This window comes from Camelus ferus, chromosome 17 (genome assembly GCF_009834535.1).
Source record: "Camelus ferus isolate YT-003-E chromosome 17, BCGSAC_Cfer_1.0, whole genome shotgun sequence".
NCBI classification, from domain to species: Eukaryota; Metazoa; Chordata; class Mammalia; order Artiodactyla; family Camelidae; genus Camelus; species Camelus ferus.
In genome coordinates, this window is record NC_045712.1 from 21,192,608 (window position 1) to 21,219,313 (window position 26,706).

The 26,706-nt window shown below is 50.5% G+C and overlaps 1 protein-coding gene and 1 long non-coding RNA gene across 3 annotated transcripts; one reads left to right on the forward strand and one right to left on the reverse strand.

Moving 5' to 3' along the window:
• The first annotated feature begins 2,874 nt into the window (after positions 1 to 2,874).
• On the forward strand, positions 2,875 to 25,982 carry WNT5A (Wnt family member 5A). The gene is given in 7 exon segments (XM_032458255.1): positions 2,875 to 2,984; positions 6,620 to 7,265; positions 13,276 to 13,409; positions 14,610 to 14,860; positions 19,190 to 19,242; positions 19,244 to 19,483; positions 23,025 to 25,982. Coding segments are annotated over 6 exon segments (1,143 nt in total). The 5' UTR covers positions 2,875 to 2,984; positions 6,620 to 7,259; the 3' UTR covers positions 23,484 to 25,982.
• On the reverse strand, positions 16,693 to 19,183 carry LOC116657117. Of its 2 annotated transcripts, XR_004312117.1 has the most exons (4): positions 18,886 to 19,183; positions 17,729 to 17,837; positions 17,065 to 17,210; positions 16,693 to 16,776 (listed from the first exon to the last, which is right to left on the reverse strand). It is a non-coding gene; the product is annotated as an uncharacterized LOC116657117 (long non-coding RNA). The 2 variants fall into 2 exon arrangements; XR_004312118.1 differs by lacking the exon at positions 17,729 to 17,837.
• Positions 25,983 to 26,706: the final 724 nt, after the last annotated feature.

Genomic DNA, 26,706 nt, shown 5'->3' on the forward strand with positions numbered 1-26,706 from the left:
GATTTAGGCACACAATATTGAAATTTGTGAACAATAAATAAATGAGACAAAATTTTAATTCCAGCATTTTCTCCTGTCTCTCTGAAGAGAAAGTCAGCTTCTTCTGTGCCAATAAAGGGACTTGGGTTCCCCTGCAAATAGCGCACCTATATTCTCCTAATGCCCTGTGGCCCACATAGAACATGGAACAGGCAACAACACTGACCATGCCAGCTGCCTTTTAAAAGAAAATGCCGATTAAGAAAAAAACAGCCTTTCTGAAGAAACAATATGGCAAGAGGGGAAGTGAGGAAATGCTGTCCTTCTTCAGAGGAAAACTATTTCTCTCATCAGATTCTTTCCACTTAAGGTAAGTCTTATGTGGGAGAGGCTGGGGGGAAAGTGAGGGCACATCTGGGGAACCAAGGAAACATTAAAAAAATAGTTTTGCCTTTATTTATAGGTAAAGTATAGTGGTTAAGTCCCTGATATTTAGAGAAAGATTACCGAGGTTTAAACCCTTGCTTAGCAGTTTTGTGGCTATGGGCATGATCATTCATGCATTCATTCATTCTGAGGACTTTCTCTGGGCCAGTCACTGGAGGTTACAGCTCTGAATAGGACACATGAGACCCCTGCCTTCCTGCAGCTTACATTATAGTGAGGGGGAACAGAAAAGAAAGAAATATGCATTCTAATGAAATAAAATAATTGTTAAAAATGATGAAGAAAATTGTTCAGAGAATCATAAGCAGGGGGCTCAGGAGCTCCAGTAGGTCACCAGGTACACTGAGGTGGTGACCTGAATGCAGTGAGGGCACCCAGATCAGAGGAACAACATTCTAGACAGAGGGAACAGCAAGTGCAAAGAATGCACGGTGATGAGCCTGGCAGGCAGGCCAACTTGTTTAGATTTGCCTGGTAAACGGAGGATTCTGTGCAGGACTTCAAGCAGGGGAGCGACAGGATGTGAGCTGCACTGGGGAGGGCAAACCCTCTTGTCCTTGTCCATCACTTCAGGGATAACACAGGAGGAGCCATGACCAAGGAATTCAAAGGACACTGTCCAGACAAGTTCAGAATTCAAGGTGGACTGCTGGGTGTGAATGCTGTGGTTCCTGATGGTAGTGGTGAAATGAGGGCAGGGAAGCTATGGCTTCATCGTGGACCAGAGAATGAAATAAGGACAAATCTTTGACAGATCCATCGAGTTGGACTCGAATCAGCCATTCCTGGTGTCACTTATTCTGGTGGTAATCATGTTTGGGGCTTAATGAAGTGAATCCGAAGCTTTCAAGAAAGACTCCACGAAGGTAAGCCTTGTGTGGGAGAGGCCAAGGGAAAAAGTAGGGGCACATTTGGGGAACCAGGGAGATACCTTAAAAAATAATTTTCTCGTTATTTATAGGTGAAATATGGTGCTAAGCTTCTGTTTTATTTAGAGTCAGATTACCAGGGTTCAAACCCAAGAGTTTGAACCCAAGAACAGCTTGGGTTTATGGAAGTTGTGACCTTTGAACCTTTTCTTTTCTCCATATCGCACGGATAATAACAGGGTCTGCCTCTTGAAGTAGCAAGGATGAAACAAAGCAGTGAATATAAAGAGTTCAGATGGGGCTGAATGTAATCTGGCACGTAATAAGAGCCCAATAAATGCTACCAGCAATTATTACTATTATTCATTACTCATTATTATCTCAGCACTTATCAGCCTCATCCTTACGGAATTCTATCCTGCAGACACGGTGGATCTTCCTCTAATTGCCTCCCATATTTCTCTCCTCTTCCCAGACCTCTGCCCCTACCCTCCTCAGGCAACTCATTTGTCTCAGGATTTTACCCAGAGACCCATGGACAGATATTCTAGTGTTGAAATCATCACAGAAGTTTTCTTCTCCATGGGCAGAGGCTAGAATGAGGCATTTTGGACATTATCTCTATTATTGGAACATCCCTAATATATTCTAATTTACAAGTGAGGAAATCGGAGCTCAGAAAGGAAAGTGACCTCTGTAAGGCCACTCAGTCAGCAAGAGGCAGAGCTGAGTTTCAGGCTCAGGTCTGTGTAACCATGATGTCCCTTAAAACTCAAAAATAAAGCATCCATTAAGCCCCCCCACCCCACCTCCCCCCACACACATAAAACACCATTGACTATAAAAAATAAAGAGGGCTCCAAGTTAGGAGAGCACTGTGATTAGGCCCAGTGCAAGGAGAGCCTGAGGCTCTCAAAGAGACTCCTTGAGTCTGCCCAGTGTCTAAAAGTGTCCTCTAACCTCAAAGGAACCTCTGTTCCCCACCCCCTAACCCCTAGGCCTGTGGCCGGTGGCAACACAATGTGACGGTATTACTTTGACTGTGGCCATGTGGTGGTGAGGAAGCCCTGACCCCCTTCCGGCCTCTTTGTCCTGTTTAGTGCTCCATCTGCAGCCCACTCACCAGCAGCCCGGCTGGTCTTGACTCTGAGGTGGAGGAGTAAACATCTTGGGAATCTTTATTAGTTTATTTCTGAAGATGGAGCCTGTTTGTCCCTGGGGCCCCTCCCTCTTTTATGGCCTCCAGCCCTTAACAAATTCTAGTGACTGGAGAGAAAACCGCTTTCTACAGCGGATCATTAAAACACCACCATAAACCCAGAGCCATAAAATATTATTTGCTGGGCATAAAAGGGGGGTAGATTTTCCCAGAATGACAACCCAGGCCCTGCTTTCTCCCACTGGGGAAGGCGGCACAGGGATGTGATCGTTCATAAATTCCTTATCTTGCACTCTGTTTTGTGAAATGACCCCTATTGGGAGAGCAGCCAAAAATATTGATTTATTTATTCCATAGACTCAGAGGCGTTCTTAATGAGTGGAGCATGGCAATGCCTTCCCAGTGTGTCTGCGGATGACTCAGTCAGTGTGCACACACCCAAATGCACACATGGTTTGCGAGGAGAAATTGTGGAGTTCCAAAAATTGGAGGTCTGTCAAATAAGAATCTTCAAAGATGGAGATGAAGAGGTAACAGTTTCCCTCCTCCCAAACTGCTCACCTCCCAGCCAAATTAACCAATATCCATGGTGGGACTGGCTCTTAAAACTGAGCCCGGCTTTCCAGAGCAGAACCTGATTGCAGGTTCAAAGTGGATTTCCAGTTGGTTCCCCTAAACATTTTCCTCTGGAAATAATCCCATCCTCCATGCATGCATTCATTTGGCCATTCAACAAAACTACTGAGCACTTACTAAGTGCCGGGCACTGTTCTGAGCACTGGAGTGAAGCCATGAAAGACACGTCACAGAGCTTACTGCATCCTTGTGGGGTGGCGTTTCAGCACACCCATTATTCATATCATCAGATAAAATTCACAATCTTTTATCAGAGTCCTTGGGGCCAGATGGGTTTGTCAGAAATTTTGGAATTTTTTTTAAGGATAAAATGGGGCATATGATTATTTAGTTTGCAAAGAGCCCCAGTGAGGTCTGGGGAAGTACCCAGTAACCCAACACCGTTCATATTTCTTCTGTGAAAAGTATGAACATTCACTCCAACTGGGATAAATTAAGACTATAAATGGTCTTGTCATGTGAGGTCCAGCTTGGCCACCAAAAGAGCCTGAAAACGTATTTTCAGAGCTGCCTTTTGTAGAGCAGGTATGGCATGCCCAGTGCACGCCAAGTCCTCCTCCATCCTCGCAGTACATTCCCACCCTACTCCTGATTTTCAAGGTCACCTGTTTCATTTTCACTGCTCTCCTACCAGGTAGGTCATTATATTTCTGTTTTTCTCTGTTGTGTGGTGAGGTCATTATATTTCTCTGGGGTTTTTTCATTTGCATTGTAACAAAAATCAGTATTTTTCTTACTGTTTGTAGTATACGTGTGTTTAAGAGGATCTTGAGCTACTGAGAGGCTAAATGACTTGTGTAAGGTTTCGCAGCTAGAGAGTGGCAGGTTTGGAATTGGAACTCCAGCTTTCAGAGTTCACAGTCTTAACCATAACCTAACACCAGTTTCCACTAGAGGAAAGATAGCACAGAAAAATAAAACTGTTGGGGCTATGTCTACTCACACAAAGGCAGTCTGAGAGAAGCAGGCAATTATCCAGATAATTCAGAATAGAGCAATTGAAAAAAAGAAGGTTTGTGGTTGTGTGGCTAGTGTTTCTGGACTGGCTGTATGGGTGGAGCAAATTCTCAGGTCAATGGCTCTGCCTTTCACAGGAATAGGCTCCTATTAAGTGCCCACCTCCCGTCACTCATCACTCGGGTTATGCCGAGGCTTCAGCACCCTTTGGGAGCTCCATTCTTAGCCAACTTACTTACTGCCACTTCTCGGTGCCTAAGCTCTGAACTGGGTGCGCGGAACGAATGCCGCAGAGCCTCTCTGGGGTGCCTGAGGAGGGTATGCTCCCCATGGCCGAGACTCCCAGGTTGCAGCCGCTGGGCAGAACAGAGCTGGGGAGAGGGAATTGCGGAGGGACGCCGCCCAGGGGCGATTCGCTAGATGGAGACCCTTCTTTGTTTAGCCCCTCCCTCCTGAGGGCAGATCTAAGGCTAGATTGGAAAACTGGAAAATGCCCGCGGGTCGTTAAATGGTCAAGGCCTAGAGAGGGTGAGGAGGAAGGGGACTCAGGTGAGTGGGTGATGTCCCAAGGGGAGCTGTGATAACCTTGGGCTCCCTCTCCTTCAGGCCGCGTGCATACCTGGTAAAAGAGAGCGTGGAAGGAGCAAGGGCTTTTCTTGCAGTTTCTGGGAAGTCCATACTGCCATTTTGGTAAACCCTGCAAAGGAGGCTAAGACTGTGGAGGGGTACAGTCAGCTGGGACAAGTAAGGGCCAGGAGGGGACTTGCGAAGGGTGAGACAGCGTCGTTGGAGCCTCTCCTCTCGCGCCCTAGGGTGGTAAGCCAGGGATGGGAGTGGGGGACCGAAGGAACAGAACAAAACAGCCACGGCCCCGAAGTACCCAAGCTACGGATTTTGCGCCTTAAGGTCAAGTGTATGCCAGATGTATGGCGGAAATTGAATCGTGTGTGTGTGTGTGTGTGTGTGTGTGTGTGTGTGTGCGCGCGCGCGCGCTGAGAACAAGAATTGCACTCCAGTGTGACGCACAGTTTGGAGGTGGCGCCCCTGACATGGAGGAGGTGGGGGACATGTGTGTCCCAACCCCGCGCAGCCTGGGTCCGCAAGACCACCGGTGTCTGGAGTGCCTAGAAGTTGCCGTGCCTCGGTGGAACCCGGTTTTGCCGAACTTCTTAGGCTTCTCACCTGAGACCAGCCAAGATCCACCCCGCAGGACAATGCGACACGTTACAACCAGATGCTCAATCGCGCACCCCGGAACCCAAATCTACACTGGGGGCGTTGCAGGATGTATACGCCTACCCTATTCTCCAGCCCCCAGGCTTAGTGACCCTCCCTCAGAGGTACAAATGGGGAGGTGGTCCTACTAGAGGTTCCGTGGCATGGCTGCAGCTCTCGTGCACCCCTAGTGCGAGCTCAGGGGTCCAGTCCGGGAAGTTGGGGTTCAGCTTTCATCGGGTAAGCGGCTTTGGAAGGAGAGAAGAGCGCTGGGCGGCGGTCAGGCAGCAGATGCGGAGTGGACCTCTCTCTTTCAGCAGATGCCTGGGGGATGGGGAGCCGAGAGAAGGGGGCTAGAGCAGGGAGTGTATTCCGCTCCCCCTGCACCCCAGCTCGTGGTACGGCTTTAAAATCCTGCGGAGTTTGTCATAGGTCGGCCTCACCACGCATGCGCATAGGCAAAGTTGAGGGTTTTTTTCTCCCCTCCAACCCCCCCCCCCTTCTCTTTCCAGCCGCTTTTGGTTCTGTAACTTAAAAAAAAAATTTTTTTTTTCCCTTTGAGAACACCAGGGGAAAGAGGAGTCCGGAGAGAGGGAGGGAGAGAGGGAGGCAGTTGGCCAGGAAGGCCGGGGGGTGGGTGGGGGGGACGCGGTCCCTGCGGTCGGTCAGTCTGTCTGCGGGGCGCAGGATCGCGTGAAAGGCTGCTGCAAGTTCCGAAGCGCCGCAGAGTCCAGTTCGGTGAGGCCGCTGCCGAGCGAGCTCCTCCCGCCGCCGCCGCCGCCGCCCGTGCCCCGACCACCCGCTGCCCGCCTGCTTGCTCTCCTGCCCCTCCGGCCCCGGCGCCAAACGAGGAGGTGGGCAGCCGCGCCGGCCATGGACCGCCGGAGCTGAACAGCCGCTGTGGAGCCCCTCGCCCTCGCCCCTCCCCAGCCCCACGGCCGCGGTGCCCTCGCGGCTCCTCGCCCTTCGCCCTGGAAAGGCGGGGGAAAGAGGGGGATTAACCAGAAGAGAGAAAGAAGTGGGTGGGGAGGGGGGAGCCAGTGTCTCCCCTGGGGCAATCGCCCATCGTCTCCCGAACCCACTGGAGGCAGAACGAGGACGTCGAGGACGACTTTTACCCAGTTTGCGCCCGCCCCCCCCCCCGCCTTTGCCAAACCCTAAAATGAAAGGACAAAAGTTGGCGCCGACTCTTGCAGCTCGGATGGCGACTTGTGCGTTTTCAGCGGCATCTCTCGGAGAAAAAACCGTGCGCGTTTGATTGTTCTGTGGACCCCAGGCTGCAGTGCGTGTGGGTGTGTGTGTTTGGGTGTGTGTCTGTGTGTGTACACAGACTTAACAAACTCATTCGCGGCCACAGGATCAGCGCCTGGAAGCAGACGTTTCGGCCACAGACTTGGAGAGGAGGAGCTGGAGATCAGGAGGCGTGAGCCGCCAGGAGTCTGTTGAATCCGTGGTGTGAATGAACTGGGAGCACCTGGGCGCACGGGTCGCCTCCCCCACTCCCCGCCCCGGGGCCAGAGTTGACTTGTGGGGCATTTTTTTCACCATCTTGTGAAGAATTTTTTTATTATTATTTGTTGTAAAGTCTTTTGCACAATCACGCCCACATTTGGGGTTGGAAAGCCCTAATTACCGCCGTCGCTGATGGACGTTGGAGAGGGAGCGCCTCGCTGCGGAGCAGTCGCCTGCGCGCCCTCTCTGGACCCGCGGCTCCCTTGTTGCGCGCCGGCCCAGCCCTGTTTCTGCTGCTGGCCGGCGGGTTTCGGCGCCCCCTCGGTTCTCGGGCGCATCCTAAGGCTGCTCCGGCTCAGGCACCCACACTCGGGCGCCAGTAACTGCTTGGGCTCCGATTCACTGAGCCTGCCGGACGCTCCCAGAAGGAGCCCGAAGCTCTGCGCTGGATCGTCCCCCCAGGCTTAACCCGGCCGCTCCGCTCGGATTCCTTGGCTGCCCTCGCTCCGGTGGCGACTTCCTCCCTGCGCCCCCTCCCCCTCGCCATGAAGGTAGGTGTTCTGTGCGCCGCCGAGGCTCGCCACTTTTTTTTTCTTTACTTTTTTTTTCTTCTGGAAGTTAACTGAATCTCCCCTCTTCTGCCCCCACCTCTTCCTATCCCTCCATTTCTCCTTCTGCCTGGAGAGGCTAGAACTCCCGCGTAGCCGGCAGGGACCCCTACCTCTTCACCCCCGCCACCCCCCACGTACTGCCTCTGTCTCCCGGGAGACCTCTTCTTGTCCCACCAAATGTTCTGCAAACTCTTTAGACTTTGGAGAAAAAGTGGGGAAGAATCGGGCAGAAAAACAGAACGCTTCACGGACGACTTTCCTTTTGCCCTGAGAAACTCAAGTGTAATTTACTATGTATATTTCAGTAACAGGATAATGATTCAATTCAACAAATATTTACCAAGTGCCCACTGCGCGGGCACCGAGAGGGTGTGTGGCCGAGGCTCAGAAAGGGGAAGGGGACTCCTTGGTTGAGAGACCGTGATGCCAGACAACAGGCCGACTACCCCAGAGCAGCGCACCCCCAGTCCTCCGCAGCCGGAGGCCAGGTTGCAGGCTCGTCGTGGCTGGGGAACTCAAGCGCTGCAGGCCCTGTGCCTTTAAGAGCGCCTGGCGGGGGGCCAGCGCGCACCCCGGAGCGGGGAGCAGGGTCGCGTTATTAGCATTATTAGCCGCCACTGGGTGAGCTCCGCACTTTGCAGCGGTGATGGGGGCGGGGAGTGCTGGCAGTGGTGGCCCTAATCCTGTCCGCTGGGAGAGCGCGCCCCGGCCCCCTGCGCTGAATCTGCCTAGTCCTTTAGAAACATTTGGGCCTCCGCGTTGGGAGAGCAGGCGGGGGGCAGTTTGTGAACTCTTGTTTGTTTTAATTGTCAGTTGTATGTTAAAGCCGAGTCACACACTCCGAGGGTCACCGAGAGTTCACTTTTACAAAAAGTTAACATTTCTTCCTGCAATTTAATTTGCTATTTTCCAAACAACTTTTCTTCTCTGTCCTCTAAGCTTCGGTCTTTATTTTCATTTTTCTTGATCTTTCTCCTTTTCAGTTTTCTAGAAAATAAGGTTGGAATGGGAATTAAGATGTTTCCTAAAGCAATTACCCTTTTCCCCTCAAAAAAGATTAAAAAAAAAAAAAAAAAAACTTGGAGACCCCGGCCTTGTTTTACTTTACAGTCGCAGTCTGGCATTGGGGCCCCTTCTCTCTCGCATTTCTTTAAGTGGACAACTGTTTAGAAGTCCCTAGGAGCCAGCAGTGGGATCGCAGCTCCTCAGCCCCTGCCCTCCCGCCAACGTTCAAGGCTGCTCTAAGCCAGATGCGGAGGTTTTGCTTCTAGGTAGTCTCTGCCAGAGGAGTTCCGAGGGGGAAATGGTGAGAGCGCTCAAGCGACGGAAAGGCATTGGAAATTGTGTCCGAGTGTGTGAATCTGTGCCCTAAGTGTTGTGTATGTGCGTTGGGGGTGGGGGAGTAAAGGGTCAGTTGTTCTCTGGTCTTGGATATACTAGCCTTAGCCCAGCCCAGTGCCACAAAGGAGGACCCTCCCCAGGAGGCCCGGCGTGAGAGTCCCTTGCTTTTTCCCTCTGCTCGGCGGAGCGCTCCGGTGCACAAGGGGTTAGCACTGTGCGCGCAGGGCTCAGTTTGTCCCGCTGCCTTTTCTTCCTCGCGGTACGGTGCCGGCTGCCCCCTGTTGACCGCCTTGAGGTAGGACGTCTCAGAGTCTCCGTTCCTTGGGGCGGGCGGGCAGCTGCTTGCCTCTTCCTCTCACCTCTGGCTCTGCACATCACTTGGCGATCACCGGTGCTACTCTCCCGGGAGGGCCCCTCGGAGGCCCACAAAGGACAAGCTGCTCTGCGTGGCCGCTGCAATACGGAAGGGATCAAGGGTCCGACCCAGCAAATGGCTCGGGCAAGTGGAGGGTTGGTACCTCCTCTCCAGGGTGTAGAAACGGGAGCATCGCCCTAGGAGGCCTCCGGTTTGCCCTTGGCGCTCTCACCAGTTCTCTCTGTGGTTGAGGACAAGTGGTACTTTATCTCGGCCTCAGTTTCTTCATCTATAAGTGGAGTTGAAGCTGCCTCTGAAGAGTCGGGGTTGAACTGTTCTTTAATTTTTTTTTTCTCCTTCCTCCGACATTCAGCTCTTCTGGACAGAGTTGAGAGCCTGTCTAGAGAGAGCTAGACATCTTGTGTGAGAAGGTGTAAGTGGTATTTGTGTGTGAGTGAGAGAGGGAGAGCGAGAGCGAATGAATTGTCTTGCAATCTGGAGAGCCTTGTCGGGGTGCATGGGGGAAGGAGGGAACAGAACTAGACTTGGCCGCCATTCTTCCCTTGGAGACTCCCTGTTACTGGACCTGCTGTCAGATCCGAGTTGGAGCAATCAGAAGCTGCACACCTTATTTACACTGATTTGGACTCCAGGAACTCCCTCCTCCACCTTCTCTCTCCTCTCCCCCACCCTCCCCAACATGCAGTGATGTGGACACATTCCGGTGGTACGGAGCAGTCGCTACTCCCTTGTGCCCATGCTAGAGGTGTAGGGGAGCTCCGGCTGCTTGTCAGCTCCACCAAAGTGGACCTCCTATCATCTTGGGCCAGTCCATCCTTCATAGTCCCTTCCGCTTCTCTCGGCGTTCCCGGGGGCAGGACGTCCTAATTTTGTGGCTGCAACCAAGTTTTTCAACCGCAGTTTTCTCCATCTCTTTCCTTGATGTAGGAAGATAAAGCAGTGGGGGGGGGGGGGGAGTTTATTTCCCACCAAGAGCTGAGATTCTTGGAGCGTCCTATGCTTTTCTCCACCACGAGTCCAGGTCAATCTAATTTCTTCCTTCCAGAGATTTCCGCTCATCATTTCCGCTCACAGAGATTTGGAGGGCGGGGAGGGTGGACGGCAAGAGCCTAGTGAAAATGGAAGGGGATGCCCAGACCTTAAGCGCCAGTGGCCGAGGGCCTTAGCCTTCTTTGCGGAATTTCTCTTTAGAGGCCTCGGACTAGGGTGCTTCGTGGGTTTGCATGCGCATTCTGAACCTTTTTGCCGCCTTCGAACGTCCTCTAAGCTAGCGTGACGGTTTCCTCCCTCTCGCCCCTCATCACTCTCGGCTTGTTCGCTAGTTGATAAAGTAGAGTTAAGGAACACTTTTAATGCGAAGGCTTTGGAGGAGAGACAGAATAAGCAGCCTCTATGTCCGTCTGTTCTGGGCTGGAAACAAGGGCGCACAAACGCCCTACCCCCACCTCACCCTCCCCTGCGCTTGAACGTCTCAAATGCCCCCCAAGCCCTCCTCCCCATCGCACACTGGGAACAGATTCCAAGGATCCTTACAAAGTCAGCTTCCTAGGGCCGTGAAACTGTTCAAAACCTTTTAGCCCGTTCTCTCGTAAACTCAGCTTCTGCCCAGAACTTTTGTTTTACCCTCGGTTTGACAGTCTCCGAAGAGGTCTCGTTTCGTGCTTTTTTCGGATCGGATCTCTTGGTAAACAAGCAGGGATGTTTACCCTAGAGTCTGTGTATTTATTAGTGAGTTTGCTGTGGATTCCTTCAGTCTTTCAAACTTGTGGGGCCTTTTCTGGGTTGCGCGGGGATTGGAGTGGGAAGAGGGCCAAGGTGTTTCCGGGCGAGCGCACGGGGTTAAGTGGAGACGAGACTCGCGGGGCTCTCCCGCCCGATCCCCTTTGGGGCACCTCCGGCCTACCCTCAGCCCAGAGCAGAGACCCGAGTCGCGGAAACCAAATAGCCCGCTCCCAGTTGGCGCCAGCTCTGTGAACGGGTGGACTCTCCCCGGGGTCGCTGGGCCGAGAGCGGGTTCGGTTTGTGTGGCTTCGCCTCTAACAAAGAGATCCGCAGTAATCCGCCGAATCTGTTATCAATTTCTCAGCTGCCCGCGCCCCGCCCCGCGCGCTCCGTGCGCCCCGCCTGTCGGGAAGCTAGGAAAGTGCGCGCAGTCGGCCGCGATCTCCGCAGCCGCCTCGGAAGCACGTCGGAGCGTGTGTGTGTGCACGCGTGAGTGTGTGAATGTGCGTGTGTGTGTGTGTGTGTGTGTGTGTGTGTGTGTGTGTGCGCGCGCGCGCGTGGCCTTGACCGCCGCTGGGGAGAGTCTTTGCAGCCGGGCCTTGCGTAAAGGCAGCCTTTGCAGCCTACCCCCTCCCCTGAAGGAAACTTGACACTTCGGGCGGGGGTAGGGAGGGAGACCGAACCTTCTCTCTTTGGCTGGGGAAACCCCAGGTTTCTATGCTCTGGGATGCGGCCCCAGCTTTGCGGCGTTTGGGGGCACGAGTGGGCCATAGGCGCGGAACCCTGGGTAGCTGGCACTAGGACCACATAAGCATTTCCTCTCGAGAAGCCCCGAGGAGTCCGGGCCAAAAGGGCAGCTGGCAGGGAAAAGCCATGGCGCGTTCCTGAGCCCATTCGCGTTTCCACCTCTGCCTAGGTCCCGTCAGTCTCTTTCCCGGCGCAGGTTCCAGGCCAGGCCCTTCTGCAGCCTGGAGAAGGTTCACCTTTCCTTTTCCGAGGAAGGGGCTCCCTTGGGGGCTGCGGGCGTCGCAGTGCGCCGGGCTACTCTTATCAGAGATGTAAAAAGAGATTTTGGAAACCCGCTCCTCCCACTCGCACCCGCCACTGCCTCGCTCCACCGCCGCCTGCAGGTGGAGAAGTCACCAGTGGGGAGGACCGGCTTCGAAAGCTTCCAAGGCCACCCCCTGCCCCCGAAATTCTTCACAACGGGGATGTTCGCCGCCGCCGGGGCTCTCTGCGCCCTGGAATCCAGGAGCTCAGCCGTGGTGCGGGAGCCAGTACACCTCTGGCTCCGCCGGGGACTTGCTCGCACGGGCTCTGGCCTCACCCTGCACCTTCACGTTTTGGGACTGACCCAACTGAGTCTGAATTGGGCTGGAGGGTGGGGTAGCGGTGTTCGGAGACCAGGCTCACGGTGCCACGATGGCGAAGTGGTCAATAGACCAGGACCAAAGGAAACTGGAGTCCTCCTTTGCTTCCTTTTCCCCTTCGTGGCAGCTGCCAGGAGTGGGGACAGGAGGGGCCGATAGGGAGATTGAAAAATCAGAACGAGGGGGGTGGTTGTGGGGAGGGCAGGGCAGGGATCCCCTCTCTGGAATCCAGAACTTTCTTTCCTCTGGGGTGTATCCCTTCTCTGGGGTACACTGCATCCAATGAGGATGAGGCCGAAGGCAGGGGAGAGGGCACTGTGTTGCGGTCTCCTTGGTTGGCAGAGCCTCTCTCTGCCCCCATTATCTCCTGTGCCCCCCACTTCCGTCTCCCCACTTCAGTCTGGCTGAAGAGCATCGTAAGGAAACCCAGGCTGCCCTTCCTCCCCCTCTGGAAGTGGCTGGCCCCAAAGCTGGCGTAAACTGATTATAAAACAGACGATGTTAATTCCGAGCCGCATGTCCCAGCTGGGCACTCTTGCGCGCGCTGCTCCCGGGGGCCTGGCCCCCCACCCCCTGCCCTTCCCTCCCACGTCCTGCCCCCACCCCCACCCCTGCGCCGGCCACCCCGCCTCCTCTGCAGCCACCGGCGGCGCGCTCCACTCGCTCTTACTCGCCTTCTCGCTCCTCTCGCCCATGGAATTAATTCCGGCTCCACTTGTTGCTCGGCCCAGGTCGGGGAGAGGACGAGGGTGGCGGCGGGTTCCCGAGTGAATTTCCGAGGAGGGACCGAGCACGGCGCGAACTAGAGGGGAGCGAGGGGGTGCGGGACGCGAGCAAGCAGGAAGGAGGCAGCGCCTGGCACCGGGGCTTTGACTCAACAGCATTGAGACATGTTTGTAATCGCTGGCGTGCCCCGCGCGCAGGATCCCAGCAAAATCAGATTTCCTGGTGAGGTTGCGTGGGTGGATTAATTTGGAAAAAGAAACTGCCTATATCTTGCCATCAAAAACTCAAAACGGAGGAGAAGTGCAGTCAATCAACAGTAAACTTAAGAGACCCCGGATGCTTCCGTTGTTTAAACTTGTATGCTTGAAAATTATCTGAGAGGCAATAAACATCTGCTCCTTTCTTCCATCTCCAGAAGTCGATTGGAATATTAAGCCCAGGAGTTGCTTTGGGGACGGCTGGAAGGGCAATGTCTTCCAAGTTCTTCCTAATGGCTTTGGCCATATTTATCTCCTTCGCCCAGGTTGTAATAGAAGCCAATTCTTGGTGGTAAGTTCGTTCTATGTGCATATTAATTTTTTTAAAAGATTCAGTTGTATGATGCTGCAGTATTTAAAGCTGAATCGTGAGTTCGGGTGCATTCATCTAATATGTGTGTAATGTGTTTTATTTATATATACCTTTAAATCAGAATTTTCTTTTAATTTGCTAACACTGTGAAGCTTTTCTAGCTCTATAGGGAATCGGGACCTAGAAATGTAGACCTTTTTCTATGAGGCCCTTGGTCAGATGTATGCTTGTAGTACAGCATGGAATAAAAAGGAACTGAAATTCACTTCTCTAATAATTGTAAGCCTATCTATAAAATTTACTTTTTGCCACCTCTAGGTAGTAAAAATGAGTTCCAACGTTTATTTTCTGTCATTTGAGGTTATTAACCTTCAGGGTCTGAAGCAGGCAGGGTTCTAGGAAGACAACTAAACTCCAAGTGGGGAGGTATTTGGGGCTTGAAATTTGATCAAAAGGAGGTTCACTTGAAGTAGTCAAATGTCCCAAAACGAGGGTTTCTTTCCGGTAGGGGCCTTGAGGAGAGACTGCAGTATATCCAGAGGATTATTTTTGACGGTGTTCTGGATATTTTTTCGCTGTAAATGAACAGCATTTTTCTGACTGTCAAACATGACTTCTGTTCACTGGATACCCCGTCTTGGGTCCTTCACAATCACATAAGGAGCCCTTTTAAAATGTCCAGGATGGGGGAATTTTCTTTAGCCTATATACTTGTCCCACTGTTCTTCCCTCAGTCAGAAGGAACTGTTATCTTCTACCCGTGTCTAATTGTGTCTCCTTTCAGCATTTATACATTTTTAAGGCAGATCAGTCCAATTTGTGGGGCAAAGTGTGTCACTTTCTCCAATGGCAGAGGCCCATCCCCTAGACTGCCATTTCCCCCCTTTCCGTGTGGATTTCAGAAATTTTGGTTCAGGTACATGGCAACAAGGGGCAAGGAAGGGAGTGAAAACTCTGAGGAGCCAGATGGTGGGATGGGGGCTACACAATACCTCCGTTTTCTGAGCAGAGTTTAAACAGAGGAGTTTTATGAAGCCCTTCTCATACTTTGTCATGAGGACAAGCAGGAGAGAAAAAGCATCTGTGTGCTTAAAACTCTGTACTGCTGACATGTTTTCAGGGGGCCCACCTTGAGAGTTCACGTAAATCTTGAATGCACATCTCCCCCCCCCTTTTCAGGTCGCTAGGTATGAATAACCCTGTTCAGATGTCAGAAGTATATATCATAGGAGCGCAGCCTCTCTGCAGCCAACTGGCAGGACTTTCTCAAGGACAAAAGAAACTATGCCACTTGTATCAGGACCACATGCAGTACATCGGAGAGGGTGCGAAGACAGGCATCAAAGAGTGCCAGTATCAATTCCGACACCGGCGGTGGAACTGCAGCACCGTGGATAACACCTCCGTCTTTGGCAGGGTCATGCAGATAGGTAGGAAACCATTTCACGTATTTTTAACTAACTGTGTGTATAAACTTTTCTCCTAGGAGAAGTCCTTGGTGTTATTTAGAAGCCTGGTGAGGAGGGACTCACTCGTCCATCAGGGTGGTGGCTTGAGGATTTTGTCATTATAGCTACTTGTGTTCTTTCCTGTCCTCACACCTAATTATACGTTTTGGTCAAATCAGGAGGTGGGGGCATCAAAGATGCATCCATTTTTTCTGCACACCTAATTTTTTTTTCTAGAACGCATTTTGTTTAAAATAGTAGCAGAACCCTTATTTTGGTTTCTTAAAAGTGGATGAGGAAAGCTGAGTCATTTATAGCCTTTTAATCTTCAAGATGCTTTAAGTGTTAGAAGTTTCCTAACTTAAGCCACAATTCAAATGGCCCAAGTACTGAACTGTCATCTGTCAGAACACTGAATTTGTTGGCAGCATATAAGGTTTTCACTTTTCTAATATAAGGAAAGACTTCCTAAGGCCATGGAGATATATGTAAATATATCTTATCTTATATAAAGCTTTATTTTTAGTCCTAGAAACAATTTTAATTAGAAGTGATCCAATTTACATTTGTGATGGTCACTGATATAAAAGCACATGCTTCAGATCTCAACTTAGAAACAAAAAAATTTTAATGTCTCACTCACAGTCTAATTCTTTATTTTCTTTATTTTAAATGTGTTTTTGATCTTGTTAGTCCACTCAGGGAGGAGGTGGCATTAAAACTGGGCTGAAGGCAAAGAATTTGGAAAATCACTTTGCCTCCGGTTTGGTTGAACAGCATAGGACACAATCTGACAGATGTGGTCCTGTGTGTTTTCTAGTGAGTATTTTCACTCTCTCTACTTTTATGCAAACAAGCCCTTATAATTAATATGACTGCAGTGACTCCTAAAATAAGCAGCAGTTTTTCAAAGCAATTAACTATTTATACTGACTGAAGATAAAAAGTTGGCTTAATATCCGTCACGGATGGATAAAATGCTTTTTTAGAAACCTGAAAAGTGCATTCATTGAGAACAAAAAGAGAGTTGTCAGTGGATGTTTGAGCCAAGCGGCTTCCCAAACTAAAATAATACAGGACTGGAAGCTGTTCCTCTAATTGAATGGGGAAATGGTCTGCAGCTTCAGCCTGCACAGTTTCATAGGGCTTTGTCCTTCCTGTTAATGATTAAAATGTGCTAATGTATATACTGGGATCTGAATCTAGGAGCTGAGCTTCAGGGACACCAGGACTTTTTCCCTAAACACGGGCTGCCTTATGTAGTTAACTGGGGGTGGAGTGGAGGTTTCATTCTCCTGCATTTTGAGATTCCGTCAACTATAACTGCTTTTTAGCTATATTAGGATGGTGACCTGTCGGCCTTTCGCCCTCACCTTCGCCTTTATCTATTCCCCTAAACTGTCTTCCTCTCCAACTATGGAAGCACTTTTCCACGTGTATCTGGGTTAGTGAAGAACCATACACCTCTGATGCTAAACCAGGAAGGGAAATGGTGCTGGGAACTGTTCTGTGTAGTCACTGGAACACAGCTTTAAAATCGTCTTCATTCATAGCCTGTTTGGGGCCAAAATGTTCAGAATAAGCTATCATTTGCTAAGGGATTTGAGTTCTGCTGAAGATTTATTTAAAATGTGGTCCAAAGAGCCTGCTTCCTCAGGGAACAAGCAGAACCCTGGGGACAAAGGCCTGTATTTAATTGTCCCCTGTAAGTACACTCCGTGGTCCTCAGCTGTGTGGCACTGCCATCTGGGTTGATAGGAAGTAGGCAGGAGTGGAGCCCTCCTGGATCCTACCATCAAGTCAGCTGAGGTCCTGGGAGGATGAAAACACCTCTCTTGCCACATGTTCCTCAGGTGCCTGAGGCCTCAGAGCAGAATGCTGGTGGGGACTTCTCTTTGCTATTTACAAAACACATGGAGAGACGAAAAACAGAATAGGTTTTTATAGATGAGGAACATGGACCCAACTGTGGAAAGGTTCCTTAACTTTCAGTTTTCTATTTAAGGGTATATCTGAAGAGAATGAGAAAAGGGAACACTGAAAACACCTTTGATGCTAGGTGTGTGGGTGCCTGCTCCAGAGCACCTGGGACACCAGGGACATGGAGGATAGTCCTTGTCTCTGAGGATCTGACCCTGTGATGGGACCAGTGTCTGGCAAACTCAGGTGCCACCTCCAACCCTCACCTTCTTCCTGGAGGCCAATCGAGGCACTGTACACAATCACCTCATGAAGTGTCCACTCTTCCTTTTGGAACCTTTCTCATTTTGCATGCATGCTACCCCTTTCCTTCCCGCTTTTGTCTCCGTCTTGTCTTGTCTTTGTTTCCATGCTGTAAAAAAAAAAAAAATGTGTAAGAAAAGGCGCCATTTTGAAGGAGAGTGAGGATGGGAGGAGATGTAGAATTCACAGGGGAGATGGAACTGGACGGGTAGTATCCATCCAGGGCAGCTGTAGCTCCAGGCTGTTAGCCAGAGAGCACTTTTTCAAGCTGACGTTGTCCCTGCAATGACCAATTAGCTTAGAGATTCGTACCAGGTTTGTATTCCTGGACAGAAAAGGAACTGGTCAAGATAGACTGATGAAAAAAGCAGCGTGGTTATGTTTTGTATAAAAGCCCTTTTATGCTGTAGATCCTTACAGGACAGTGTTTGATTTCTCCTATTGCCAGAGGATTGTTTATCTCTCTTCCTCTGGCTACCTCTTTATTCTACAAATCTCTCATCCTGGGACAGCATTTTCTGTATTATCAGCGGTAATCCTCCAAGCACTCCCGAGAATGCCTGCTCTCTTTTGCCTCCACTCCCCCAATGCTCTCTGCCTCTGATTCAAGCTAGATAGATGTCATACCCCACAGGAACTTTCTGGATCCTCCTGCCAACCACCAGCACACTCCTCAAGTTATTCATTTTTCAAAATGTGGGAGGGAAGGTCTGGTAAATCAGAACCATCGCCATTCCTGGAAGGGAATCACAAATGGCTGTGGATTGAAGTTGTGGAAGAGAAATCCAAGACCAGGGCAGCCTGCGGGCCACGTGAATTGGCGTGGCCGTCCCCCTGCAGGATGGCCCTTCTGGGTGGGGCTGAGCCCTGCCGTCAGCTGTTCTTGTTCTGCCCCCGCCCCCCCCCCAACCCGCTGCTCCACAAAAGATTGTTAGCAAGCTCTTTTAATATAGGTGAAACTGATGCTGGTATTCCAGGGCCAGAAGGGGCCTTTTTTTCCCCCCTAGGCATCTAGTTCACTATACTTACTCTATAGTTGAGGAAAGTTAGGCCCCCCTCATCCTGCCCCCCAGACCCAGCCTCAACTGGCCAGGTGTTAACCCTTTCTCTCTCTCAGTACAACACTTTAATCAAGTGACTTCTTGCTACACATAGAAATGTCTCCACATAAAAGCGGAGATTTAAATAGTCCGGGATCACCTCCATTTTTCTCCTTACAAATAGAGCTCCTGTAGAGCCCTTTTACAGGGAGACAGTGTTCTTCACAAATTTTAGGGAAGGGGAAAATGTGTTTCCCCTAGGCTTGTAGCTTGTATATTCTTTTCAAGTTTCAGGAAGAATTTTTTCTTTTCCCCTTCTTGCTATTATCCCAACACTTTGAGGTAAACGCTGCGGGGGAGCTGCAGAAGTGACGTTAAAGAACAGCAAACAGCAGCCCGTTTGAAAAGGAGACCCTCATCCTCAGGAGTGAGAAATATTCAGGCCAGTCAGCTCCGGCTTTAAGAAGAGGCAAATTTCATTTCTAGCTCTCTAGGAAGCAGTTTAGAAACGTCCTCTGGGGAAGTCGGGAGCTTGTTCCGAGAGAGACTTCGTGCTGCAGGTGGAGGAGGGGGAAGCCAGGCTCCCTTGCCTGTGGCCACGCGGCGGCGTGGAGAGGGGCGGCTGCGGGGTCTGGCTCCCCTTGGGCCTAAGACTTCGAGAGGCTCTGAGCCTAGTGAATTCTGTGCTCCTGCCCAGTAGGTAACTCGGAATGAAAATAGGAAAGTGAGTGGGAAGAAGCCTACCCCAGTGCAGCGTCTTCCCTCAGTGACTTCTTTCGTGGGCATCTGGGGAAATAAGAAGTTTGTAATTATTTGCAGAAGAGGGATAGAGACAATCAGTGCAGCACTGCCGAGAAGCCTGCGTTGGGCTCTGAAACGTCAGAGCAAGGCTATCAGGGATCTGCTGCTCTGTCATGTGTTGCTTTTTCGTGTTTGGGGGGGGGGGGGGTGTCTCACGGCTTCCCCTCCAGGGGGTCCTCCCTGCTCTCCATCCAGGAGGGCGGGGGCCGCGGAGTTGGCGCCCCCGCTGACCTGTCCTCGCCCGCAGGCAGCCGCGAGACGGCCTTCACATACGCGGTGAGCGCCGCGGGGGTGGTCAACTGCCATGAGCCGCGCGTGCCGGGAGGGCGAGCTGTCCACCTGCGGCTGCAGCCGCGCCGCGCGCCCCAAGGACCTGCCGCGGGACTGGCTGTGGGGCGGCTGCGGCGACAACATTGACTACGGCTACCGCTTCGCCAAGGAGTTTGTGGACGCGCGCGAGCGGGAGCGCATCCACGCCAAGGGCTCGTACGAGAGTGCGCGCATCCTCATGAACCTGCACAACAACGAGGCCGGCCGCCGGGTGAGTGTCCCCGTACAGGGTCCCTCCTGGTGGGTGGGGAGTGTCCCCGTCTCTGTCTTCCTCTCTTCCGGCCTCTGTCTCCGCCTCCCATCCTAGCTTTTCTGGTGTCAATCCCCGTCTCCCTGCTTCTGTCTCTTTTTCTTCACCCCGGACCCCTTCCCGCCACTACACACAGGCCTCCCCACCGAGGCCTGCGAGAGGGGACGCATCCCTCCGCGGCCATTCCAGCCAAGGTGCTCCTTCAGTGGCCTGAGAAAGATCTTTCTCTTCCTTTTTAATTAGTCCCCAGTGCAATTGGCCAGCCCAGCTCTGAAATCAAAATATTGGTAACATTGACTCTCCTCCCTGGAACAACTCTGTGGTTGGGGGGGTTGGGGAGAGGGGCTTACTTATCCCAGTAGGTGCACAGCTGAGAAAGCCCCACCCCAGCTTCCAGGGTTAACTTACCCCCCCTCCTCCTTTCCTCCGTGCCCCTCCTCGTGTCATCAGATAGCAGGCCTGATGGATTGAGGGTTTTTTAAAAAGAGCTTTTCTAGGAAAATGAGGAGCATTTTTAGCAGTGTGGAATTTTATAGGTCTGACCATCAGGCCAGTCAAGGGTGGCCCTGGAGAGAAGAGAGAGCCCCTCAGAAGTGTCCAGAAAGTCCTTGCAAGGCAGCCCCAGCCTCCCTGTTCCAGTCTCTCCTTCCCCTGGTGGGGATGGGAAAAGCTCCCCCACAACAGTTAAAAAGACCCTTTTTTCCCTGCGGTTAAACACATGGCACTTTATGGCTGCTTTAAAATGAAGGGGTGAAAACTTTTCCTAACTTTGGCAGCACTGAAAACCAGGGCCATTATTTTTTCACAAAACCCAAGGTAGGTGCCAGGAACTTTCTGGTCAGAGATTTCACTCTTTATTTTGGGGTGAGGAAAAGGGATGATAATCACAGAGTAAAATCTAGAGGACTGGAAGGGGCCTTCCAGCCCTCTGGCCGCACACTCTCATTTTGAAGATTAGGAAACTGAGGCTAGAGGACCATTTCAGGTTCTGAAGGACAATTAATGGATTGAGATGTAAGCCCAGGTGCTTTTGTAGAAAACTCATGCATCGCGGCTCAGAGTAAAGGGCTATAGGTTTTGAGATTAAAAGAATCTAGGTTAAAATCCCATTTTGTTCATTCCTTCCTGTTTCTGAGCCTCAGTTTCCACATTTGCACATCTGTCAAATGGACATTAGCACTTGGGGGGGTTACTGTGAGGACTCACTGGGATCAGACTGAACCTTATGAAATTACCAATATTTGACCATGTCTGACCTACCAAGTAACAATTTCATAAGGTTCAATCGAAGGGCTGAGTACAGTGTTGACCAGTAGTAGTAAGTGCTTGATAAACAAGTGACTAAACATTATGACGCAAAGGGCACAGGGAAGCCAAGATTATCTAGATCACTCCAGCTAACCTATTTCTTCTCAAATTGGATCATAAATATTTGGCGGTGTAGGGGAGAGACTAAGCTCTGCAGAACTTTACCTGTGGTGCCTCGAGGGGTCAGATAAATTGCTCCAGGGGAGCGTGGCCTCTCTTTTCTGAAGCCTCCCATTGCTGTGGTACCTGCGCTGCGTGGACTGTCCCTCCTCATGGCAGCCGCCCACACCACAGTGGGCTGCCTGCCCTGCTCTCTGGGAGCCTCGGACCTCGGTCCTGTCCTCGCCAGGGGCCCCATTACCTTACTGTGTGCCTGTGCACAAGGTGCCCAGCACCTTGGACCAGAAACGCCTCCAGGACAGGTGTGGCTGACTCTTCTGTGCCCCTGTGTGGTGCTTTCATCTTTGGGGATTGCTTAGGCTTCTCACACGATGAGAAATCTGCAGGGCCCCCAGCAACCAAGAAGAGTGGGTCAAGGGATTTCCGGACCGAGTGGAGGGAGGGGATTTTGGAGAGTGGGAAAAGCACCTTTAATATAAATTCATTTAACATCTGCATTTTTAAATAGGTTTCTTTGCTCCAATTATAAAACTTCCAACAACAATGAACTGTGCTTGAATCCTGATGGATGGGACTACATGGAAGACCGTTTCTCTCCAGGAGAGGGGGGTGTGGGCAGGAAAGTTAGACATTCTGCCAGGAAATCGTATTAGAATCTCCAAGGGACACTAGCTCTGGGTTTTCCTCAAAGGGGAGTGAAGGTTAAATATATTTGCAAAACCCTTCCTCAGACTTGCTGAGGGCCTGAAACACTACGTCAAGGGAGTACACTTTAGGCACCCTTTCAAGAAAGCCCCTTATGCCTCCCTGGTGGAAGCAGCCTCCTCACTCACTCCAGCCTCCAGGTTCCTGACAAGCCCTCTGTCGTGTGCCCACACTGTGCCGGCTCTGCTGGGTCGCTGGCACAGGAACTGTGGGCAGTCAGCACTGTAACTGGGCAGCCAGCAGCTCCCAGACTGCCGGGCCCAGTGCTGTGGGGCCAGACCCATGGGTGTTGCCACTGTGAGGCCAGGGTGACCGGCCCAGGACTAACATCCAGATGCCTTGCCCTCACCACTCTGAACACTGGATTTACTGATTGGATCCTGCCTGCTAAGTACTTTCATGCATCTCCTGATTTTATCCTCGTAACAATGCTGTGAGGTTGGTACCATCACAGATGGAAGACAGAGGCTCAGAGAGGTGCAGCCAGTTGCCAGAATTCAGGGACAGAGTCACGACAGAACTGTGGATGCTCTTAGCCCCAGCAGTGGGGGTGGAGGGTAGGGACTGCGCAGGAAGGAGTGAGAGCACCCGAGATCCAGGCCCAGTTCTCCCACATTGAAGCTGTGTGACCCGCGAGGGCCACTTCCCCTCTGTGCATCACCGGGCCATCCTCTGATCCAGCCCGGGGTTACAACCTTGCCGGCAGGACTCGGGGAGATGAAGGGTGTATAGGCTCTTACCACAGTCCCCACACGCAGCAGTGGTGATAGTAAGAGTGAGGAAAGACTGAACTCACCCGGCCTGGGCTGGACACCCTCCCAGCCCTACCCCTTACCAGCGGGGTGTCCACGGCCAAGCCGCTGAGCATGAGCTTGGAGCCCACCTGCCTGGGCTCCATTCCTGGCTCCCCTCCTTCCCAGTGGTCGGGGAAGGAACTCACCTCCCTGGGCCTCACTGTCCTTCCCTGAAATGGGGACGAAACAGCTCTGTCCTTAGAGGCGGGTGGTGGGGATGAATCCAGATGATGCAGATGGGGAATGGAGAACAATCTCTGGGATGAGTGTTCAAGGTATAGGAATTGCTGCTAATGTCGTTTTTCTGCAAAAAAAGAAAAGCAGATGTTACAATTTTTTTTCTGTTCCCATTCAAAACCTGTGGTCACGATGATGATGGTGTGTAACGAGGGGCTGAGAGCATCTTTATTTTGCAGACTTTTAAAGACAGCAGCACAAGGCTGGTGGTGGTGGAGAAAGAGGGGGACGTAGCCCAGGCCCCTGGTGACCTTGGCTCCGTCCAGAAGGGGAGCTTTGCTCCCCAGCCCGGGCTCCTGGTGACTGTGTGTCTGCTGACCGTCCCCTTCTCCCCACAGACGGTGTACAACCTGGCTGACGTGGCCTGCAAGTGCCATGGGGTGTCGGGCTCATGCAGCCTCAAGACGTGCTGGCTGCAGCTGGCCGACTTCCGCAAGGTGGGCGACGCCCTGAAGGAGAAGTATGACAGCGCGGCGGCCATGCGGCTCAACAGCCGGGGCAAGCTGGTGCAGGTCAACAGCCGCTTCAACTCGCCCACCACACAGGACCTGGTCTACATCGACCCCAGCCCCGACTACTGCGTGCGCAACGAGAGCACCGGCTCGCTGGGCACACAGGGCCGCCTGTGCAACAAGACATCCGAGGGCATGGACGGCTGCGAGCTCATGTGCTGCGGCCGCGGCTACGACCAGTTCAAGACGGTGCAGACCGAGCGCTGCCACTGCAAGTTCCACTGGTGCTGCTACGTCAAGTGCAAGAAGTGCACGGAGATCGTGGACCAGTTCGTGTGCAAATAGTGGGCGCCCCACCGCCTGCCCGTCACCCAGCCCGACTCCCAGGACCCACTTATTTATAGAAAGTACAGTGATTTTTTTTTAAATATTGGATTTTTTTCTTCCCCAGGAATTGCAACGGAACCATTTTTTTCTGTTCCCATCTGAGAATTCTGTGGTTTATTATTATTATAATTATTATTTGGCAATAATGGGGGGTGGGAATCAAGAAAATATTTATTTCGTGGATCTTTGAAAAGGTAAGACAAGACTTCTTTTGAAGGTATAGGATGAGGGGGAATAACACAAACCTTTACTTAGGTGTGTGCACATCTGGAAGGTAAAGGAGATTCTCCGTTTCCTTCGTCTCAACCATGGGGTCATATGGGACAGGTCCATCCAGCTGGAGGAGGGTGGTACAAATCTATGCACGATTTAGCGTCTGTGGCCAGAAGGACTGGTCAGCGCTCTGGTGCGAGCTGAAAGGTCTTGAGGGACAACAGCAAAAAAGTGAGACCCCCCACCCCCAACCTCTTTTGCAGGGGCTGCCAGCCTGAAAACATTATCAAAGTGTTTATATCAAACATTATAATTTAAAATATAAGAGCAAGGATCTCATATCCCTTGAAGAAAAAGGTTTACCTTGTATCTCACTGTCCTCAAACATTCCACCTGCAGATGGTCCTATTCTAATAGCTACTGAAAACAGGAAGCAGGGAGGGGAAGCCCTAGAAGATAAAATTAAAGAAAACCTAATTCCTTTAAGTCAGTGATTTGAAGCTGTTCTAGAAATTAGGTCATCCAATTGGAAAAGGACCCCTGAGTGATTCTGGGTACTCGAGTTTTTGTTTGGAGAAGGGCAGGGGAGGTTGGCTCGAGTGAAAGGAAAACATACTGCCATCTTATTACGGATACCTGGTTAATAAATGATAACAATGAAAATAATAAATGAATTCCATTCACAGATCCTCAGCCCAAACAACACGGTAATGGTGTGCAGCGCAGCACTGCACCCAAGCTGAAAACCTCTCTGAGGGGGGTAAAGGTAAAAGCCGCCCTCCCTGCTGGACCCCAAGGCCTCTGATTCCTCCGCGCCTTGCTGCCACGTGACACCGGCCACGTTTCCAAACAGCAGCTCCACTGGGTCCCCTTTGATGGTAGGGCAGGAAATGAAACATTAGGAGCTCCACTTGGAAAACAGTTTGCTACTTGGGGATTTTTTTTCCCCCTAAAGCATTTATTTTGAGGAGCAGTTTTCTATGTTTTCATGACATTACTTGGTACATGGACTTCAAAGGTGTGGCAGTGTTTCCCTGTTATGATCCTGTGTTTAGACTCTCCACTCATTTTCCTATTATTCTGCAGGTGTACCCTAAAACTGTTCCTCGTGTACTTGAACAGTTGCATTTAGAAGGGAGGTAATGTGGTTTCATGGTGCCTGATATCTCAGTCTTTTGTATATAACATATATATATACATATATAAATATAAATATAATTATATCTCAGTGCAGCCCATGATTTAGATTTACAGTTTACTCTGGGGTTATTTTTCGGTCTAGAGCCTTGTTGTCCTTCACTGCAGTCCAACTGGGATTTTTCCAAACGGCTTCTGAGTTGAGCTGTGGCCCAGATGCCCTCATACCCTGAGCACCATGAAGCAGCCTTATTTCTGAGGAATCTGGAAGGTCTTACTGATACGCACGTTGGTTTTGCAGATTTATCTTCCCTGCCCTACCCCTGTTCTCAGCCTCTTTTCCGTACCGTTTCTGGAGAGGGCATTACTTGTTCTTGTTCGTTGTAGACGTGGGAATAGAGAGAAAGTCAAGCATTGTCAGTGTCTCTTTCCTTCGTTCATTTTGCCGAGTGGAAACCGGAGCCCCTTAGATCTAACGGTACCTATTTGAGTCCCTAAGGAAAATCCAGCTCACCTCATATTATTGCTAATTTAAAAATTTTTTCTAAACCAGGACACCTCTTTCCAAAGAGTGCCATCCAATGTGTTATCTCAAACTTCTACTGTTTTAAAAGTTTGGAAAGATACACATCTGCAACCCTCGTGGGCTTGGTGGCCTTCCTATCACCTCAGCCACCTGTGGCTCCTAACTTATTGCACAAGGATATTCACTCCCCCTCCGATGCAGTGAGTTGCAAGCAAAAGATCTTGAAATGAAAAAGCACTAATTAGTTTAAAATGTCACTTTTTTGGTTTTTATTATACAAAAACCATGAAGTAATTTTTTATTTGCTAAACCAGATTTTGTTCCTTTTTAGTGATTCATGTTTATGAAGAGAGTTGAGTTTAACAATCCTAGTTTTTAAAAGAAACTATTTAATGTAAAATATTCTACTTGTCATTCAGATATTATGTATATCTTCTATGGCCTTTATCCTGTACTTTTAATGTACATATTTCTGTCTCGCTGTGATTTGTATATTTCACTGGTTCAAAAAACAAACATCGAAAGGCTTATGCCAAATGGAAGATAGAATATAAAATAAAACGTTACTTGTATATTGGTAAGTGGTTTCAATTGTCCTTCAGACACTTCATGTGGAGATTTTTTGAGAAAACATGAGGGATAGTTTAGGGGTGACTACATGTCAGGATAATAGAAGAACAGAGAGTTTTACCAAAACCAAACTATTTGAAAGCTTCAAAAGAGTTCTATATGTAACCGAACAGAAGGGGAATTCTCTTTTCCTATGTACATTCCTCAAAAAAGGAAATCAAGCAGCTGGCTTAAAGCTGGTTATAGGAATGCTCATTCTTGGAGCACTGTGCATGTAACTTAATTGTTTTAGAGCATGATGGTGTTGTAACATCTCAGAGAAGAACCGAAAAGGCACATGCTTCTAACCATGAGCAGTATTTTAGTCCAAAAAAGGTATCAGTGTTCACCACTGCAGCTAGCGTGCCTCTCTATTTGAAGTTACTGTGGATGGAGACTCTCTTTTGCCCCTCGGAAGGTAGTTTTATGAAAAGCCAGCCTCAATCTGCAGAGAATGAGGACTCTCTGGAAACTGAAGGTTTGTTGTGTTAAGTGCAGTTAATACGAGCTCTTGTGCTGCTCAAAAATGGGCAGCAGAGTCTGGCCTGTAACATGCGCAGATTGATACGTTAGCCTTTTGCTTTTTTTCTTTCCGGATAACCTTGTAACATATTGAAACCTTTTAAGGATGCCAAGAATGCATTATTCCACAAAAAAACAGTAGACCAACATATAGCGTGTTTAAAATAGCATTTC